This window comes from Mustelus asterias, chromosome 10, assembly GCF_964213995.1.
Source record: "Mustelus asterias chromosome 10, sMusAst1.hap1.1, whole genome shotgun sequence".
In the NCBI taxonomy this organism is placed as follows: Eukaryota; Metazoa; Chordata; class Chondrichthyes; order Carcharhiniformes; family Triakidae; genus Mustelus; species Mustelus asterias.
Genome location: NC_135810.1, coordinates 59687034 through 59707573, shown reverse-complemented (window position 1 = coordinate 59707573; position 20540 = coordinate 59687034). Strand labels below are relative to the sequence as shown.

Below are 20540 nucleotides of genomic sequence, written 5' to 3'. Positions count from 1 at the left end.
GCTGTTGATGCAGAGCAGCATGCCAGTTCCAAATAGCACATGATACAATGAGATCAGAGGAGAAAAATTAGAGGGTAAACAACCACAAAAAAGTGAGATGGCACACCTAACTAGTCTAGTGGAGTCATATAATTACACACTAACTAAAACTGACTGCAAAATCCCACAAGTTACATTTTGTTCGCTCGTATTGCTCCCTAGCTTGCTGCAGCTAAATCTCACCATTTTTCTTTCAGCATTCAAAATGGCAGGAGAGTTGGCCAAGGAGATTACTTTCAAATGAGCTGTTCATCCAACACCTAACTTGAAATGAATACCCTAGATTAGAGAGAGAAAAAGGAAAAAAAAATCAATCATTTGCCTTTTTCCCTGTGATATCACACTATGATTTTCTTTAGAATGTAGTCAGTTAGATTGGCTTGCTGACTCCGAGTCCACTTCGCTCTCACTCTGCTCTCTCCTATCCCGTTCCATTATATCTCTCTCCGGTCTGGCTGTTTCTCTCCCAGCCAGCTTCTTTATAGATCGCTTTGTCAGAGCTGAAGAAAACTGGAATTAGGATGAGATTTGTACTTATCCTAAAGTGGGAAGTAGGAGAGCATTAGAGGCTGGATAGAGGGCCAGTGATAGGTGGAGGCTAGGGAGATATTGACAAATATGTCATGGATGAAAAGACAAAGGAATGTAAATAGTGGTGATCATGGCTAAGAAGGGTGCCGATAGTGGCACATTAAGAGATTATATTCCACCCCCCCCCCCAAACAGTATAAATCTCATCTTTATTCCTGTTTTCTTCAGCTCTGAAGTCATCCAGACTCGAAACATTGGCTCCATTCGCTCTCCCACAAATGCTGTCAGACCTGCTGAGATTTTCCAGCATTTTTTGTTTTTGCTTCAGATTCCAGCATCTGCATTTGTTTCTACCTTTATAAATGTCACTAGGCTTGCTGATCGTTAAGTTTCTCACGATCTTCTGATTTAAGCCATAAGTGAATATTCATGAGAAACAGAATGTGCTGAAAGTTGAATTTTTTAAGGACTGTATATAAAATAATACTTTCACAGGTCAGCCTCTGTTTATTTGAGCTCCAACCTGGCTCTCCGTCACAAACCTGGCCAAACTAATGAAAGCCATCTGTCTAGGACAGAGCTAATTTGTTACGCTTCACTTCAGTACCACAAGTATACCACAGTCAGGGCCAAATCAATGGAGCCAACCCGTAAAAGAAATTCTCAGGGGTACGCTTATGTCTGCCAACAGCAGCAAATCCATTAAAGGAATGCCATAAAATAACAAAAGCTCATGGAGAAATGAATACTTTCTTAATTTACAATAAAAAGTATGGTACACATCATTCACACCAAATCCTAAAACTTATTCAAAATACACACTTTTGAAATTACAATTTGACAACACAAAGTACGGTTTTTGAAAAGCACGATTAGTCCCAAAGCGCATCATGTGTGGGTGTTTTCCATGCTTCACTTTATCTTTTACCAGTCTAAGCAGAGAATTTTCCCAGACAAAGAGAGGCAGGTTTGGGTGTGATTAAATCCTCAAAAAAGGACATTGGGTCCAGTTCCCAGCATCATTCCACCCACCCTCTTTCGGATTTCATGAAGGTGAGTGGGGAACCCCGAAGCAGCTGTTGGGTGAGGCATTTAAATAGTATTGTTTTAACCCTTAATGCTGGCTTTAACAGCCACTGCATTCGTTCCCAACAAATTAATAACTCACCAGTGGTTTTTATTTGTTCATGGGATGTGGGCATCACTGGCTGGGCCAACATTTCTTGCCTATCCCCTATTGCCCTTGAAGAGGTAGTTAAGAGTCAACCACATTGCTGTGGCTCTGGAGTCACATGTAGGCCAAACCAGGTAAGGACAACAGATTTTCTTCCCTAAAGGACATTAGTGAACCAAAAGGGTTTTTACAATTGACAATCATTTCATGGTCACCATTAGACTTTTAAATCTAGACCTTTATTGAATTCAAATTTCACCATCAGCCATGGTGGGAATCAAACCTGGGGCCCTGTATCATCAGTCCAGTGATAATACTACTGCACCACTGCCTCCCCCTAAATGAGGTGATTGGACAGTGGGGAGTTCCCATTCTGTAAATCTGACAAGCTGAACAGGCTTTATGAGTTACACTGAACTGCTGGTGGTCCAGGAGGTATCAATCTCCTACATTCTACGGAAGAAAGGATTTCTTGAATCTTAGTGCCATCTGCAATGAGGTCACAACATTGATATTGCTGAGAACGTTAAGGATGGCAGCATCTTATGGTTTAACGCCCCATATCAACACCTCGCTCACCTTCATTCTGCTACCTGGAATGATGATAAGCCACTGATGATGACCATGTTCCTGCTGCTTCTCAGTCTGCCCTACTGCCCTCAAAATGACCTTCCTTTCCGAGTTCCTACCTTCAGACACTCAAAAACTTCCACTTGCCCAGTTACAGGAATCCCAGAGGAGCAGCGAGCACAGCACTGACGAAGAGGCTCTGTCACTTCAGCTGACATTTGCAGAAACCAGCTCAACTACTGGCACTGCACTAATGTTGGATATTTGTCTCGAGTTGGGATCAGCATATGATCAGTCACCAGATACGAGCAGGCTGCAACCAGGCTAGGGGAAAAGATGGTTCATGTGCCAGCCCACTGGAGGGTGAGGTGGGAGACAAGTACTGCTGCAAATAACTCCGATGAGGACCTCAAGATGACAGCATACAGGAGAGCACTGAATGGGCATTCATACAAAGCTGCTGGTGTATTTTCTGGGGTTCCACACAACATTCTTATTTATTAGTCACAAGGCTTACATTAATGCTGCAATGAAGTTACTGTTGTAAATTCCTCGTCACCACACTCCAGTGCCTGTTCGGGTCAATGCACCTAACCAGTACGTCTTTCAGACTGCGGGAGGAAACCCACGCAGACAAGGGGAGAACGTACAGACTCCGCACAGTGACCCAAGCCAGGAATTGAACCCGGGTCCCTAGCACTGAGACAGCAGTGCTAATCACTGTGCCACCGTGACAAGGGGCATGGAGATGTCTAGCTCTAACTTGGCACCAACCTTGCCCTCTGTGCAGCTTCTACTCCATCTCCCTGTCACACTGCTGACCCAAAGACTCTGTCATTGCTGTCCCTGTACCTGTTGTAGCCTTCGAGTGCACAGGTCACCTACTCCTCTCTCTCCGTGTACCCGAATAGGCGCTGGAGTGTGGCGACTAGGGTATTTTCACAGTAACTTCATTGCAGTGTTAATGTAAGAATACTTGTGACACTAAATAAAACCTTTTTAAAAAAAACTTTAAACTCATCCTTTCTTGGGAATTAGCAAGAAGTGACAGATTAATTGGCAAAGAAAATATAATTCCTTAAAATCAAATACTGGTTGTGATAGTGTTTTATTTCATCACACCACAAGTGAAAATCTTAAAAAACGTTCAGATCCTCCTGGGTCCTGCACCTATTAATGTGGAGATGATGCTTGATCCAGTCCTGCCAACAATCAATCCTTAGTTTCACACAGTGGGCACTATCCTGTTTTGTGTTGCGCCGTCAGATCAATCTTATTTGGTCTCTCCCATGTCTTTTAAGACACAGGTGAGGAGAAATTCCTTCTCAGTATGTGGAATTCTCTTCCACACAGAGCAGTAGAATCTGGGTCATAGAATTTATTCAAAGCTGAGATAGATAGATTTTTGATAGACAAGGGAGTCTAGGGTTATGAGGAGAGCAGATAGGAAAGTGAAGTTGAGACCACAGCCAGATCTTATTGAATGGCAGAGCAGGCTCGACGGGCCAAATGGCCTACTCCAGCTCCCAGGCCCTATGTTCCTATGCTCAAATGAAACATATAAAATCCTTATGATGCTGAGGGGTTATTTTTGTTGCATTACCAGACCAGGAGCCAATGTTAGAGAGCATGAGGCTGCTGAATGAAGGGGACTTAGTGTGCAGTTTCGGATGAGCTCACATTAGTATAGAGTGGAAGATGGGAGGGCAGCCAGGAGAACATTAAAACAATCAAGTCTAGAGGTAACCAAGACCTGGGTTTCAACAGTAGATGAGCAGAGGCGGGGTGGAGTTGGGCAATGTTACATGGTGCGAGTGGACGACCTTGGGTAATGAAGCAGATCATGCAGTCAGAAGTTCACCTTGGAGCCAAATATGACACCAAGACTGTGGTCTGGTTTAACCTCAGGCAGTTGCCACGGAGAGAATTGGGAGTCAGTAGCTATGGAGCAGTTTGTGGCAGTGTCCAAAAGGTGACCGAAACCCTGAAAAAAAATGCAGAGCCAGGTTCTTTATTCCATGAATGCACACGGAGAAATTATTGCACTCTAATACTGAATCTCAGCATCCAGGGAGAAAGGGGAAGATATTTAGCTTCCCCCGCCCCCACCACCAAGTAACTAAATGGTTAAACTGCTTGCTCAATTATAAAACAGCTGGAACAAAACCTCAGCACAGCAGCTGTTCACTACGTCACGGGTTTCGGAGTTCTTCTGGGGATATTTTTGGCAGGAAGCAGTAAGTTCCAGGAGCAGAAAGAGTGAATAATTAAGAAGCCTCCTTAGCTAGAACAGAGATTATGTTAACAGACAGAGCCATAGGTAGAATAAAAAAGCTACAAAATTGTATTTACAATTGAAAGCTTTAGGGCTAGAAAATCTTTATTGGGTTTCGCTACACTACAGTACTGTTGGTTTCTGAAATGATCCTCAATGATATGGTGATTCAATTAAAGATTATGGGTGGGATTCTCTGATCTCTTTCATGGCTGCCCCGCTGCAAGTGAGCTCGGAGAATTTGGCATTCCAGCCAAAGCTTTCAGCAGCATCGGAAAATCCCAGCCATGAATGAGGGCAAAGATTTTCAGCGTATGATTCAGATCCATTTGTGCAATGTTCAGTGTTTGCATTACTAACTCTTATCTGTTCATTGCAGTGCCACTAAATTGCATGTAAAGGCTGGAAATATTACAGCTGTTCACGCTGGTGGGATTTTCCCATCCTGCTGGAGTGAATGGAGATTTGGCTGGGTGCCAAATTCTCCAACTTCACTGCAGTGGGAGTGTGGCTGGTAAGATCACGCCCTAAGAGTTTCTAAGGAATGGCATAAAAATTCAAGCTATAAGACATGGCATATTTCACTTTCTGGAATCATTATAGGTTATTAGGAAGTTAAGAAGGGAACTAGTTTGGGTGAATTAAATGAACTGCTTTTACAGATAAGCTATAATTCTCTCAACTGCAAATTTTCTGGATCAATATATTTGATTCTGATGAATCATTTATCTTGCAACTTAAAAGTGATAACGGAAAGAAAATCCACACATGCACTCTCCTAAGAGCCTTGCAGCTTTAAATCAAGCGCATCATATGTAGTTATTGCAAATAGCATTAGAATCACGGTTGTGAGCAGAATACATTTGCTGTTCTGTATAATTTATTTCAAATAAGCATATATTTTCTAACTTGAAACTTACCAATAGTTAATAACATGATGGTAAACTAGGTGTTTTATACCAGGAACATTACTCTTGGCTAAAAATGGTAAAACAAATGATATAATTAAACATTGTGAATTTATGAATTATGGCAAGTTGGCACCTTGGGTAGAATTCTCCCATCTGGGGACTTAGTTCTGTGGCAGAGACGTTTGGTGTTTCCCACTGCAGAGGCCAGAGTGTAACCACATCATATCTTCCAGCCACGACTTCATCGATCATGCATCCAGGGGTTTTACGTCATCTTTTGTGGCAGAGCAGGCCTGAGGCTGTCGTATCTGGATGTATATTGAAAAGGCGCCCAACATCACTGGCCCACTATTAAAGAAAGATGGACTTCCTGAAAAAGATGGATTTCTAGGAACTGTCTGATGCCAGAAGGTGGACCTCTGATGAAAATGAATCTGGAAGACCTGCATGTATATCCTCCCCACACCCACTTCTGAGATGTTCCAGAGTCCTTGGTTGCTGGCAGTCTCCATCCAAACTCTGGAGGCAACCCCAGGCATTGTTTAGGCGAGTTCTGACATCTGCATACCACAATGTTCCACACATGTTTTGCACTGGCATGTTGCCCCGCTGGCATTGCGGCAAATTGGGCATGGGTGGAAGAATCCAGTTGAGCCTTCATCTGCATCAAAGTGCTCCATTCCACACTTCTCTATATTGAATTTCACCTGTTGTGCTTTTCTGGGCGGGATGTTCCACACAACCCGCCATGTATTTCGTGCAGTGGAAGTGCACCATTGGCTGGCAGCAGGAATTTATGGTTCTCCTGTTGTCAACAGACTTTCCTGTTGCATGCACCGCTTACCACCGGGAAATCAGCGGCAGGGGTGCTCCATTGGCAGGACTGGACGCCAGCGTGAACAGTCAGAAAATTTTGGCATATGTTTATGCCCATTTAACTGCCCCACTGAGATCATCTTGAAGTTTACAACTATCCTCTTCCCCATCTACTATATTTCCAAGTTGGCAAACTTTATACTGTTGCTCCCTATAAAAATTGGAGAGGAACAGACCCATAATTGATCTTTCAAGAATACCAATGCAAAAACAGCACCTGTCTAAAAAATATCCATCCACCACTCCCTTCTGTTTGTTGTCACTGAGCTAATAGCATTTTGATACTACTACTTTCGCCTTAAGTCACGGGCTTCAGCACTTTGTTGAATGCCATCCGAAAGCCCATATATACATCTACTGCACTACCTGATCAACTTTCTCTGTTACGTTAAGGTACTCAAATGACTTGCCTTTAACAAATCCACACTGCTGCCCTTGATAATCTTGTACTTTTCATAAAGTTTACTTTGTCCCTGCTGATGTTACTGAAAATCTTGAAATGTGACACAACAAAATCAGATAAAATAAGATACATCAATAATTCATCATAAAAATGGCCCAATTTTAAATTTAAAACAATGGTTTTACTAATAACATTTATTTTAAAGATTGGGATAAAGTCTAGTAAATATTTTTATTCCTCGCTGGATTGAAACCGATTTGCCAAAGCAAGCCACATCTTGCATTATATCTATAGAACTGCACCCTAGTTTTAACACAAACTGGTATTGCTCATAACTTACAATTAAATATTCATTATATGTTTTATGACATACAAATGTCCTAAACTTGACCAGGAAAAACATTATCTGCAAATTTTAAGGTAACTACATTGATTAAAAAACAATTTAATTTTATATTGCAGAAATACAGTTAGGTGGCAAATCACACTGATGCAACACATGGTTAACAGAGAAATAGGACACAAGTTCAACAGAGACTCCTTCTTCCGATATCACCAAGCTCTTAATTTCATTTGCAATGCAACAGGATGCAATGAAGTAGAAATCAGTGCTTCATGAATAGGTGTACTATTATTTCCTGGGCTGCTTATGTCTACCACCTAACAGCAGCACAGACAGAAACTTCAAGGCAGATGTTCATCTTCTGAAGTTTAGCTGATGCAAGGTCCAAGGAGACACAAAGGGAGGGAAATAGAGTTTATCATCCTTGCAGGGGGAGGAAAACATGTTTTCTGTAACCATTGAACAGCAATAGAGTATTGATGCCAATTATTTAATGTACTTTTCCATAAACTTCTTGTGGAATTCTGAACGAAGCGTATCATTCACAAATCTTTTATCTCTCTTTGATTCATCTATTCCTTTAGCACAGTTCTTGAACACTACATCGTCATCCCATCTAAAAGAAAAACAGAATTAAATTATGGCATAAGTACCCTCGATACAAAAGCATTTGAAGTTATTTTTGTCATTTGTCACCATTATCATTTTCTTAGGATGATGCGAGACAACTTAAATTGATCCCCTCCTGAATTAGCACATCCTAATCCCGGTCATGTGCACAATTTACTAGATTACATAACTGAACAGGAGACAATGCTGTCAGCATCATTGGACAGATTTCATAATGATTGTCTTAAGACAGAATTATTATTTCCCAGCCTTATTAGCATGCATTGTCTCTCAAGCAGGGAAATAGGAAAGTCAATCTCAAAACTTCAACTATGCAAGACACAACATAGTACCTCCATGTACAGAACATCAGTATGCCTCAATCTTAAAGCCTCATTGACGTACTACTGCAATAAAACATTCTTCAGTATCAGGACAGGAACATAAAATGTGAACTGTTTTCCATAACTGGCTTGCAAATAGCTTCAAAGGCACAGTCTGAACTACACATCCATTACAGGATGTGTAGCTCATCTAAGGATTCTCCCCACCAGAAAACAAAATGATATATATTTACTGCTATTTCATAGATCCACTTATTAGCAAAGGCTTAAGTTTTAATTTTGCTCTGAAATTGCTATGTAGATTTCAACTCTGACATTTGTGAGGAATGCCAGAACTAGAAAATCAACCTTTGATGAAAGATTTAAACTCTCACAAATCCATAGGTTCAGAGAGTTCCTGGCCAAATAAATACTAATTCCTTGTGGGAGTAAATGGCAGAATGAAAGCCTGAATGCTTCATGCTGTTTGAAATGAGGAAAAATAATTATGGAAATAGCCATAAACTAAGTCTCAAGTACAAAGCAGATTAGGATCGACTGAGAGACCATATAGTCACACATATGGTTCTAAAAGGAACTGTCACAAGGTGATGTTTCCACCTGTAACTCAATAGAAGCTCTTATTTATATCCAGTGTGTTTTACTAAGCACCTTTTATATTCTCAATGTTCTGAAACACTTTACAGCAATTAGGCATTTTTGAAGTGTAAGGAAATGCAGTAACAAAGTTGTGCACAGCGCTCCCACAAATACCACCGATCAATTAGACTGTTTCAGTTATCTTGATTCAGGAATAAATGTTAGATAGGACACCAGGCAATCCCCATGCTGTACAAAGAACAGAAGTATGAGATTTTTCATGTCTACCGAAAAGGGCACATGAAGCAATATCTCACCTGATAGATGGCACCTCAGGCAGTTTAGCACTGAATCTGTCATCTTCAGTTATGTATTGAAGCCTCAAGAACTTGAACCCATGACCTAAATTCAGGCATGAGTGCTATCATTGAGGCAACAAATAGAATAAAATTAAAGGGTCCAGTAAATTAAATTAAGTGTAGAATGGCTTACTTCTTCAATGTCATTTTCATACAGGGTAGTCTATAATGAAGACTGATGACATTCATCTCATTCATCTAGATGAAATAAGGTACATTACCAGACTACACTATTCAACATGGGTGAGAAAGTGGGGCTGAGGCAGATAATCAGCCATGATCACAATGAATGGAAGAGCGGGCTCAAGAGACATATGATCTACACCTATTTCTTACATTCTTAATGTTGCCCTGCCTTCAAGGCATTTCATTCTACAAGATTTTAGTTTTGTGGAAACAATTTGATACACTGGAAATTATGCTCAAAGTTGCTTAAGAAACCAATTTCAATGCTTCACCATATTTTACTACAGTAGGGAGAAGAAAAAAAGGTGCTGCCATTGACAATATTGTAAAACATAGCTGCTGATCATTGCACAGAATATCTTCAGTATTAGGACAGTGGGCATTACAAATGCATCACCATGTTCCATCTCTACAGTAAAATGTCAGCATACTGGCTACTCAGTCTCATTTCTGTTAATAGAATGTTCTAGATAGTTATTTCACTTTACCTTCGCTTCACTTTGAAGTTTGATTGTCCAATGAGGTTCAATAGAGGATTGCCACTCAGAATATTTTCCATTCTAATTCTTTCTTCTTCAGCTTTCTGTTCACGCTCCTATGAAAGTAATAAATTCAGTTCTGTAAGATGTGTCATTTGGAAACTTGTGATTTCCGAATATCTTTATTTTCCAACAGATCTGGTATGAGGTACTGGCAAGAGCATTCCCCCACCCCCCCCCCCAAATCTGTTTAAGGCCTCTCAAATTCCCAAATACATATTACAGACATTTTCCAGTTCGTAATAGTTAAGATTTATACCTTGTCCTCGATGATGCAGCTCTCATTTCCATTTTACTATTGTAACTTTACAATACTGCTAGAAAAGCATAGGAACACAGGAAAAAGAGTAGGCCATTAACTCTTCAAGTCTGTTCTGCCATTCAATGGAAGCATGACTGATCTGTGGCCTACCTCCATAAAACCACTTGTTCCCATATCCCTTAATACCAATGGCCAAAAATCTATTATTCTCAGTTTTAAAATTTGTGGAAGAGAATTCCAAATTTCAACACCTTTGACATGAAGAAGTGTTTCCTAATTTCACTTCTGAAAAGTCTGCCTCTAATTTTTTACCTACGTCCTCAGTCCTAGATTATTTCTACCAAGAAACTACAAGTATTTAATTTTTAACAACCCCATACAAAATGTAGAAAATATACAGAAATATGTTTGTTTGTAGTACAACCTATTTCTATTTCAATTCAATTCAAATCTTCGACAGAATATAACAATTTTCTCCACATGACCAATAATTCTTTTGACACAAGGGAAAATTTATCTAAGAAACCATTTTCCAAAAATATAATTAAAGATAGAATCACAGAACAAAAAAATAAGTAGACTTCTGTATCTTTTTAGCTGCAGCTACCTGAAAACATTCTATTCTCAAGTTGTGTATTAGAAAAACAGGGAAGTGCAACTTATTTTCCCGCTGAAAGATTCTTAATTTATTTTAAACTAGCTAATAATTTTTGAACATTACTTGATATATTGGGATATGAAATTTGGGAAGATCAAAGACATTGCTTTTAGTTTCTATCACAACCTCTGTACCCTGTCACCAATTGCATCCTCTTCATGACCTGGACAGAATAACGTTGTTCACAGCTATTGCATCCTATTCAACATTTTGAGCTCTTGTCTCTATATACACTATTACAAAGTCTACCTAGTTCCATTTCTAAAGCATTGCTCATCTTCAATTTTAGTGCAATTGTTGCTGAAACTCTAATCCATGACCAGAGACTAGGAACTGTGGAGAAGCAAAGTGTTTTAGGTGCCCGGGTACACAAAGCATTAAAAGCCAGTGCATAGGTACACAAAACAATCAGAAAGGCTAATGGAATGTTGGCTTTCATCTCAAGGGCGCTGAAATATAAAAAGGGGGGGATGTTATGCTTCAATTATACAGAAACTTAGTTGTACTCCATCTGAAGCACTGCTTTGTTTTGGGCACTGCGCTTCAAGGCTACATTGGCCTTGGAGAAAAACACCAGTGCAGATTGACCAGCATGATATCAAATGTTAAAGTGTTAAACTGTGAAGACAGGATGCATGAACTTTGTTTTCATTCCCATGAGTTGTGACAGTTGAGGAAGTTATCAAATTCAGGTGCTTAAAACAATGGTCACTCAATAGGCTTGATGCAGAAAAGGTGTGTGGTGGGGGTGGGGGGGGGGGTGGAGAGAAGGTGTTGGTAGAAAGAGAAAGAGGAAGTCCAGAACCAGTGATGTTATCTTAGACTTAGAGCTATAAACTTTGAGACTATAAAGGATAGCATAAATCTGTAATTTGCTCTCCCAAAGGCTCTGGAGGCTGGGTCAATAGAAAATTTCATGACTGAAATCAATAGGTTTTGCTAGCTAAGAGTAACAATGGAGAGACATCAAAGGCTGGTAAATGGAGTTAAGATATTGATCATTCGTGATGTTTTAATAGCAGAATGAATTCAAGGGGCTGACTAACCTACTCCCATTCCCATGGGAACAAATAGTCGATGTGCCGACAGGCCTCTTTCTGCACGGTAGGGATTCCATAATTCTCTGTGATCATTTTAGCAAATTTTCAATGAAATTCCTCCTTGAGACAAGTACTTCCTTCCTCTGGTGTACAGCTTAGAATTATACACAGTGCTCTAGGTACTGTCTAGCTTGAACTTTGTACAGCTGCAGCACATCTACCCCCTTATACCATGGGCCAAATCGTCTGGTCTCCGGATTGCTGGAAACCAGATGTTTTTTAAAAATTCATTTACAGGACATGAGCGTGGCTTGCTAGGCCAGTATTTATTGTCCATCCCTAGTTACTCTTCAGAAGGTGGTGGCAAGCTGCCTTCTTGAACCGCTGCAGTCCTTGAGGTGTAGGTACACGTTAGGGTGGAAATTCCAGGATTTTGACCCAGTAGCAGTGAAGGAATGGTGATATATTTCCAAGTCTAGATGGTGAGTGAGTTGGAGTGGAACCTCCAGGTATCTGCTACTCTTGTCCTTCTAATTGGTAGTGGTTGTGGGTATGGAAGGTGCTGCGCAAGGAATTTTGGTAAGTTCCTGCAGTACATCTTGTAAATGGTACACATGGCTGCCACTGTTCATCAGTTGGAGGAGGATTGAATGCTTGTGGAAGGGGTAACAATCAAAGGGGCTCCTTTGTCCTGGATGGTGTGGGGCTTCTTGCGTGTTGTTGGAACTGCACTTTTCCAGGCAAGTGAAGAGTATTCTATTACACTCCTGACATGTGCCTTGCAGATGGTGGACAGGCTGAGCTACAGATGGTGAGTTACTCACCACAGAATTCCTAGCCTTTGACCTGTTCTGGGAGCCACAGTATTTATATGGCTAGTCCAGTTCAGTTTCTGGTCAATGTTGATAATGGGGGATTCAGCAATGGTAATGCCACTGAATATCAAGGGTGATGGTTAGATCTTCTCTTGTTGGCGATCATTGCCTGGCACTTATGGTTTCTTGCCCATGTTTGACCCAGTGCCATAAGACTTCATGGGGTCCAGAGCCGATGGTCAGGACTCTCAGAACAACGCCCTCCTGACTGTATGTCACTGTGCCGCCACCTCTGCTGGGTCTGTACTACCGGTGACACATTGGGGGATATGTCAAGCCACAAGGTTACAGATTCTAGTCAAGTACAATTCTGCTGTTGCTGATGGCCCACAGTGCCTCATGGATGCTCAGTCTTGAGTTGCTACATCTGTTCAAAGTCAATCCCATTTAACAGGCTGGTAGTGCCACACAACACGATGCAGCATATCCTCGATGTGAAGACGGGTCTTCATCTCCACGAGGACCGTGTGGTGGTCACTCTTATGTATCTCTGTGTCATTGGCAAGCTTGGAAGTCATTCATAAATATGGTGAATAGTTGAGACCTTGTGGGACACCTCTAGTTGCATCCGATCAATTAGAGTACCTATTGGTAATCAACGGGCTACCTGCAGGAGCCGATTATCTCCACTCTGTCTCCTGCCCTCAATCCGATTTCCTAACTACGCCGATAATTTATCTTCAATTTTATGAGTTTCAACTTGAGCTAACACTCTTGCAGAATTTTCCAATCTAAAGAGAACATTGGAAAATTATAGTTAGGGCATCTACAATGTTTTCAACTTCTTCCTTTAAAATCCTAAAATGGACACCATCTGGTCCTAGGGGATGTGTCATTCTTAATGACATTTTTTTCTTCATTAATGGTAATATAACCAAAATAACAGTAGTGAGGCCCTGACTCTTATTTAACATATTGCTTTAGGATGCCCTGCACGCTAACCTATTCTACTGTAAATTTTGATGCCAGGTAATTCTTCAACATGTCACTATTTCCTTAACTTTACTGAAAGTATCAGTTTTCAAGGGGCCTGCGTTGCTCCTGCCCACCCTCTTTTCCACAATGTAACTAATTTTGTGTTGATCTTGATATCGCGTTAGCTTCTATCCTCTTCCTCTTGTAAATTTTGACCCAAAATAATTATTCAATACGCCAGCCATTTCCTTATTTCATTTATATTTTCAGTTATCAGTTTTGAAAGGGACCCGACTACCTCTACCATCAAAATCTCAGCTCACCCGAAAGGTTGTTCCCGATAACAAATCAACCTGTCCTTGCTAGCTTACAAATGGTTTTATCCGAACCCATAAAATTTAAAATTCACATCCTTGCCTAAATTACCTCTAACCCGAGTGCAACACCCTCACTTGGCGGTGCTCTTCACCCCATCCCAACTTTTTTGATCTCTTCATCCCACACCTCCGCAGCATCCTCCAATCTGTCACAATACCAAAGGCATCTACACCTGCCTAAGCCCCATGTCCTTGAATTCATTGTCTATACATCTCCATCTCGCTACCTTCCTCTCCCTTTTTAAGACCCTCCTTAATACTTTGGTTCAATTACTATTTTTGATGAAATGACATGGGATATTTCCTATGTTAAAGATACATCACTTAAATACCCCACAAATTAAAGAACAACAATATTTTAAAAATCAAAAAAGACTTGCATTTATATAGCACTTTTCATGACCACCAGATGTCTCAAAACACTTTACAGCCAACAAAATACTTTCAATGGAGTGGTCACCGTTGTAATGTAGGAAATGGGGCAGCCAATTTGCACTCAAACTCCTACAAACAGCAATATTATAATATGTTTTTGCGATGTTGAGGGATAAGAAATGACTCCCAGTTATAAGTGCACCACGAATAACTCCCCTGCTCTTTTTTAAAATAATGAAGCTGAAGCCTTTTACTTCCAATCAAACAGGTAGTTTAACGTTGCATCCGAAAGATGGCACCTAAGACATTGCAGTGCTCCCATAGTGACATACTGGAACATTGGCCTTGATGTTTGTGCTCAAGTTGAATAATAGCAATCACACTGGCAGCAATACAAAGAACAGAGTATTTTAACTCTAGAATGAAGAGAGTTTGAGCCCAAATACAGTAGGTACACAAATGCTTCTTTAAACAATTCTTACCGAGTCACTAGAGGGATTGCAACTCACTACTAAGTCAAGTTATGCCTTCTGTTGGTCAACCACAAAACAAATACAATTGATATTAGCAACATCACAGAAGACTTTAGACTCTTTAGTTGCAAAGTAGAGAAGACAGCAGCCCTCAGAGGAAAAAAGTTAAATTAAATGGTGCTTTCAATTATTTTAACATAGTTGCTATGCACAAAACCAACAAAAGGTATGAAGATCGGCTAGTCATTCCTAGACAAGCAAACACATAAAATTGCAAGTTTAATCATTTGAAATCAGATAGTCATCTGCTCAATTAGCATTGGTGCATTATCAGCCAGTTAGCCCTTTAGGGAAGGAAATCTGCTATCCTTACTTGGTCTGGCCTTCATGTGATTCCAGAGTTACAGCAATATGGTTGACTCTCAACTACCCTCCAAGGGCAACTAAGGATGGGCAGTAAATGCTGGCCAGCCAGCGACACCCATGTCCCACGAATGAATAAGCTCCCATTCTCTGTAATTCTCTACCAAACCCTTCCATCAGTCCATCTCTACCCCTTCCTTGAAACCACATCTATGTCCGAGGCTTTAGTCACTCTTCATAATCATCTATTTTGGCTCAATTACCTGTTTTTTTCACCATGCCTCTTGAGCATGTTGGGACGTTTATTTACTCTAAAAATTGCTATATAAAATTACACATTGTGGCAGTGTTCAAAAACAAAAACAAGTGGCTAGCAGTACTAGTGCAGGTCCTGTACAAATAGCTAGTTTCTCCTTAACCATTTAAAATAAATTCCCTTGTTCTGCAAGTTCCAACAATTCATTGTTAGCCCATGAAATGTAGCAGAATACAATGCAGCAATGCATCTCCTGCCCAGTTAAGAAATTAAAACAGTAAGTGTCTGTGGAGAAAACCGCAACACAACTGTTCCATCTTCATTACAAATAGATGAACTGCAGTAGCAGGAAGCAATATCGGCAATCAAAGCAGGAAAGTATGTATAAAAATGTGTGGGGAATAAGATATCTGAAAAGAACATTCAAGTTTTCCAAGATAAATGTTATTGAAGTACAGTAAATTGGTTTAATCCATGTCCCTGGAATCTGCCAACATCATAACTAGCTATTCATGATCTTGAGTCTTAAAAAAATGCTCTAAGAATCCTATTGGCCTAAAACTGTTAAAACATGTTTGATGAAACTCCTACGCACCGCTTATATTTTCACTGCATTCAAGTGCATGACAAACTGCTAACTCATTTTTGAAAAGACAATTCCAAATCACAAGACAGGAAACACCTGAAGGATTCTCCAGGCCTGCTTGCTGTCAGCAGGAATCGCAATGGCCTGGAGAATTGAGCATCGGCAAATAACGGGTTTGGCACCAAACCCGTTGTGATAGTCCTGGCCTGGCAGCCCCTGATCACGTTCCCGCCCATAGCAGGTAGCAACCTGATGTTTATGCAAACCCACTAATTGTGATTAATGGGTTTGACGGCTCATTCACCCCCACCCCCCCTCCCAACCATTCACATAGCTCTCCAGCAGGAAATGCACTGGGTGAGCTTTGATGCTGGAAATGACTAGTGTGCACTTGCCATGCTGGATCCTGAGGGTCCTGGGGAGCACCACCAACCCCTCAGAAAAGAGGGGCACTCTCCCCGCCATCACTCAAATAACAGACCATCACTCCCCCCTCCCCCACCACCCAAATAATAGGTTACACCCCCCCGCTTCCGCTGTGGGGGTAAAAGAATAGTTGTCTGCAAAAGAGGAAGTTAAACAAGTTAAACCACTTATTCCCTTGAAGAAACCACAGCTGTCAATCAGGCTTAGAGTCTACGTAAACATTGCAGTTAGGAACAATGGAGGTACTTTAGATGCATTCAAGCATGAAGGAAATGAAAATAAATACAGTTGACTGGAGGCTGAGTAGAAATCCATTAAGCGGTCAATGGAAGCTTGTTTCAAAGCACTGCACTTTGAAATTGATAAGAGATCAAAAGATTCCAATGCAATAGAGAGGGTTTCAAAGGTTTCAGCTTGCTAGGGAGACTCTCAGACTTCAAATAAAAGCTGTGTGAATACACTGGGGATAAGTGCGCAGCTGTGGAGAATGGACCCCCCCCCCCCCCCCACCTTCCCAGGTGAAATTGACATCTCTCCTCTCTGTCAGAACACTTCAAGGGGTTACCTCACACCTATAGGTTTTGATAGACTCCATGCTGCAGAATGGAGTGCAGCAGTGTTATAAAAGCCTGCCCAAGTGAACAGGGTACATGGAGATTAAAGTGACCAGGCCACCTCAAAATTTTCACAGCTGACGGCAAAAATGAAAATGTTGATCACAGAAGCTGACTGAAATCCCCATTATGTGGAGATGCCGGCGTTGGACTGGAGTGGGCACAGTTAAAAGTCTCACAATGCCAGGTTAAAGTCCAACAGGTTTATTCGGTATCACGAGCTTTCAGAACATTGCCACTTCATCAGGTGAGTGATGAAGCACCTGATGAAGGAGCAGCGCTCTGAAAGCTCATGCTACCAAATAAACCTGTTGGACTTTAACCTGGTGTTGTGAGACTTCTTACGGTGAAATCCCCATGCCAGGGGTGATCTTCAAATCCGCCCAAGCTAGAAGGGGCAGTCCAGCCAAAAGACCCCCATCCTGGGGAGAGTGGCAAGGTCAATCCCTTGCCCCCAGCCTGAGCCTGCCCAATCCCCATGACCCTCCTACTGCAGCCTGCCAGCAGCAGAGGGGCAAATGGCCACTGGATGTACCTCCTTGACTACCCTTGGGGACTAACGTGCCAGGTCAGGGTATCAGTGTCAGAATGCCAGGGGGCAGTGTACCATTGGCAATGCCAAGGTGTGGGGCTTGATGGATGGAGTCCGAATAGGGAAGGAGGGGCTAAATGGAGGTTTTGCGTGAGATAGTTGATGAGTGGGGTGTTGGGTCACCTTCATGCTTGTGTGGTGTGCAGGGGAGACCTGTTATTTGTGGGTTGGGTGGGGGTGCATGGAGGATGCTCCTCTGGTGAGGGATCGGTGGTTGCTACCCTGATCAGAATTGGAGGGGTGGGGGTAGGGAGAGAGGAGACGGGGACCTGTCTCCAAGCACGGTGATCGAGACATCTTTGTGAACAGGTTGCTCGGGATGCATGAATCTGCATCTATCAGGTGGGTGAATCCCAACTGACTGACGCTGCCAGCGCCAATAGGAAACTCCCATTTTTCCACTGGCGTGGACACTGGGTCCCAATTTGGGAGAATCGCAGCCACCATCTATGCAAAAAGGCACAATTTACCAAATCACAGGCTACAACGTACAAATACAAGTTTGAAATCAAGCATTTACTAAACACTCAAAATTAATCAGGCAGTACAGGATTACAAACATTTCCAAACTTTATAGACTATGTCACAACAACAGCAATCATGTTCTTCAGTGGGCTAAATATTCATTTTTCTTCATCAGAAGTTATACAAGTTTAGCCAGTCCCACCTAAAAGATTAAAGGACATAAAAGCAATTAAACTTTCTTCTTTTCAGGCCTCTTTTGTCAGGGGAATAGAATCCTCACTGGTCACAATCAATTTAATTCTCACAAGTTAAAAATAATCTCCCTCCCAAGTGCACTCCACCTCCCCCAAACCGCTACAAATTCTTAACAATAGGGCAGAACTGTAATTCCTCTGACACCATGCATCTCGAGTTATTTTTCAGCCAACATAACAATTGAACCACTGATGACTGAATTTATCCAATGTGACTATGACTGCTGTGTAAGAACTCATGCCAAACTTGACTTATTTCCTAATTCGAGTGTATGTATAAACTAATTAAGCAATAAGGAAAATACATATTGGGTAAGTAAATTATTAAAGTTTAACGGTCACAGAAAGGTATGGAGGCCAGCTACACTACTACATTCAATGGCATATATGAAGTAGGTATGTATAATATTAAGGACAAGACTGGTCAGAAACATTTTGTAGTGGGAGAATTAGAGAATGCTGCGTGTTTACAATAAAGAACAATATTGGACACCATACAGGAGCACTGATTAGAATAGCTTGCATTGTTGCTCTTTAAGCTATTTCCTCTGCATGACAAAAGATCTACAGGTTAGGTCACCTAATTTTAAAAAGTTATTACATTTGAGAAGATACAGATGAACAAAATATCAGGAATACGTTATGAGGAAATGGTAGAGTTTGGACTGGCTTGTGGAGAAACTTAACACAGTCTTAATAAAGTCTTCAAATTTGCAGTTGTTCATGATGGCAAGGATTTCAAGAAATAAAAGACAAGTCAAGACAGAAGTGAAATCAGGTCTTAAGCAGGCTTGCCAAAGAAAGTCTTCGAAGTGGGTGTTTTAAAGAGGACTAACAAAAACAAAGGATGACTCAATGGGTCAAAATTATGTTTGTAAATGCAGGCATTGATTAAAGAGTGCCCAAACCGCAGCCTCCGGCCTTGACCAACCTGGCACTCTAAAAGGGTTATATTTGTTTGCTGGCTTGTTCCATTTGAAATTGCTCCAGCAGCACTACCTTATTGATAAATAAATGCAAATAAGAGCACTAAAATCACCAACAATTTCATGATTGTGAAAATTGAGAGCATGGTTTTAAACTTTATGATCGCCAAAGTTTCATGGTATAAATAGAACTTGGCCAATGAAGACGCTTGGACATCCTTAAGGAATCTGTGAAACTTGTGGTGCCAGTAAAGGTTATGCGCTCAGTATTCATCTCTAACTGGATGTCGGAGAGGCAGTGGGCCAACCAACTCTACTCCCAAGGGTTCATTGCTTCAAATGACAAGCATGGAAGGCGGCAGATTTGGGTTAATTGACCATTAAATACAAATTAATTACACTTTCACGCATAAGGAGCCTTCTCTCAATTTGCAAATACTTAAATGAGGAGGCCTATACCATTGTAGAAGTTAAAACATAAAATCCCTACCGTGCCAAAGGAGGCCATTTGGCCCATAGAGCCTGCATGGCCAATCAACCTAACCCGCACATCTTTGGAGAAATAGAAAGATTTAACATGAAATCCTTTATAAAAAGAGGATAAATCTTTTCAAAAAAGTAAGTCTATGACTTTTTAGCTTTGGTGTGAGAATCTAATTCATGAGATTTAAAGTTTTAACGATGGAAGAATTATCTGATTAAGAAATTGGTGGACATCTCAAGTGAATACAGCTCAAACAAGCTTGGAATGAACTATAAGTAAAAGCTAATCTATGTTTATCTTCAAGGTCAGAGGTAGAAGTGTAAAACTTAAACAACGAATGTTGTAATGGAGCCAGACAGTCTACCCTTACTTCAATATAAGATCTAAATTGTTTATGTAGTTCCAGATGAAAAGAAATTGAAAGCTGGTTGTAAGCAAGAGTATTTAACAGGGTCAGGAATTGAGGGAGAGAAGATCATGAAACTCTTAAATTATTCATGTGTTACAAAATCAAAGAGTTGTGCTGAAGGTAAAAATAAAGGGGGTTGGTCAGGGTAAATGTTGTGAGGATGTTTCCACTCATGGGAGGGGGCAGATCAGAGGGCATAGTCATAGAATAAAGAGGTGCTCATTTAAACTGGACTTGAGGAAATATTTCTTCTCTTAAAGTGCGGTGAATAGTTTTCTTTACCCCAGGAAGCTGTGTTGGCCAAGTCCTTGAACATTTTTCATACTGAAAACGATAGGTTTTTAATCAGTAGTTATGGGGATAAGACAGGAAAGTGGACTTAGTGATTGTTAGATCAGCCATGATCTTACTAAATGATGGAGCAGGCTTGAAGGGCTGAATGGCCTACTCCT

The 20540-nt window shown here is 41.0% G+C and overlaps 1 protein-coding gene across 2 annotated transcripts in view; it reads right to left on the bottom strand.

Moving 5' to 3' along the window:
- Positions 1–7208: 7208 nt before the first annotated feature.
- cwc15 (CWC15 spliceosome associated protein) overlaps positions 7209–20540 on the bottom strand; it is a 63915-nt gene continuing 50583 nt past the window's right edge. For both annotated transcript variants that reach the window (XM_078221789.1, XM_078221790.1), the window contains exons 6-7: positions 9688–9794; positions 7209–7738 (exon numbers count right to left, since the gene is read on the bottom strand). In XM_078221789.1, the coding sequence (XP_078077915.1) occupies positions 7609–7738; positions 9688–9794 (237 nt within the window). In that variant the 3' untranslated portion in view covers positions 7209–7608. The remainder of the gene's footprint in view (positions 7739–9687; positions 9795–20540) is intronic.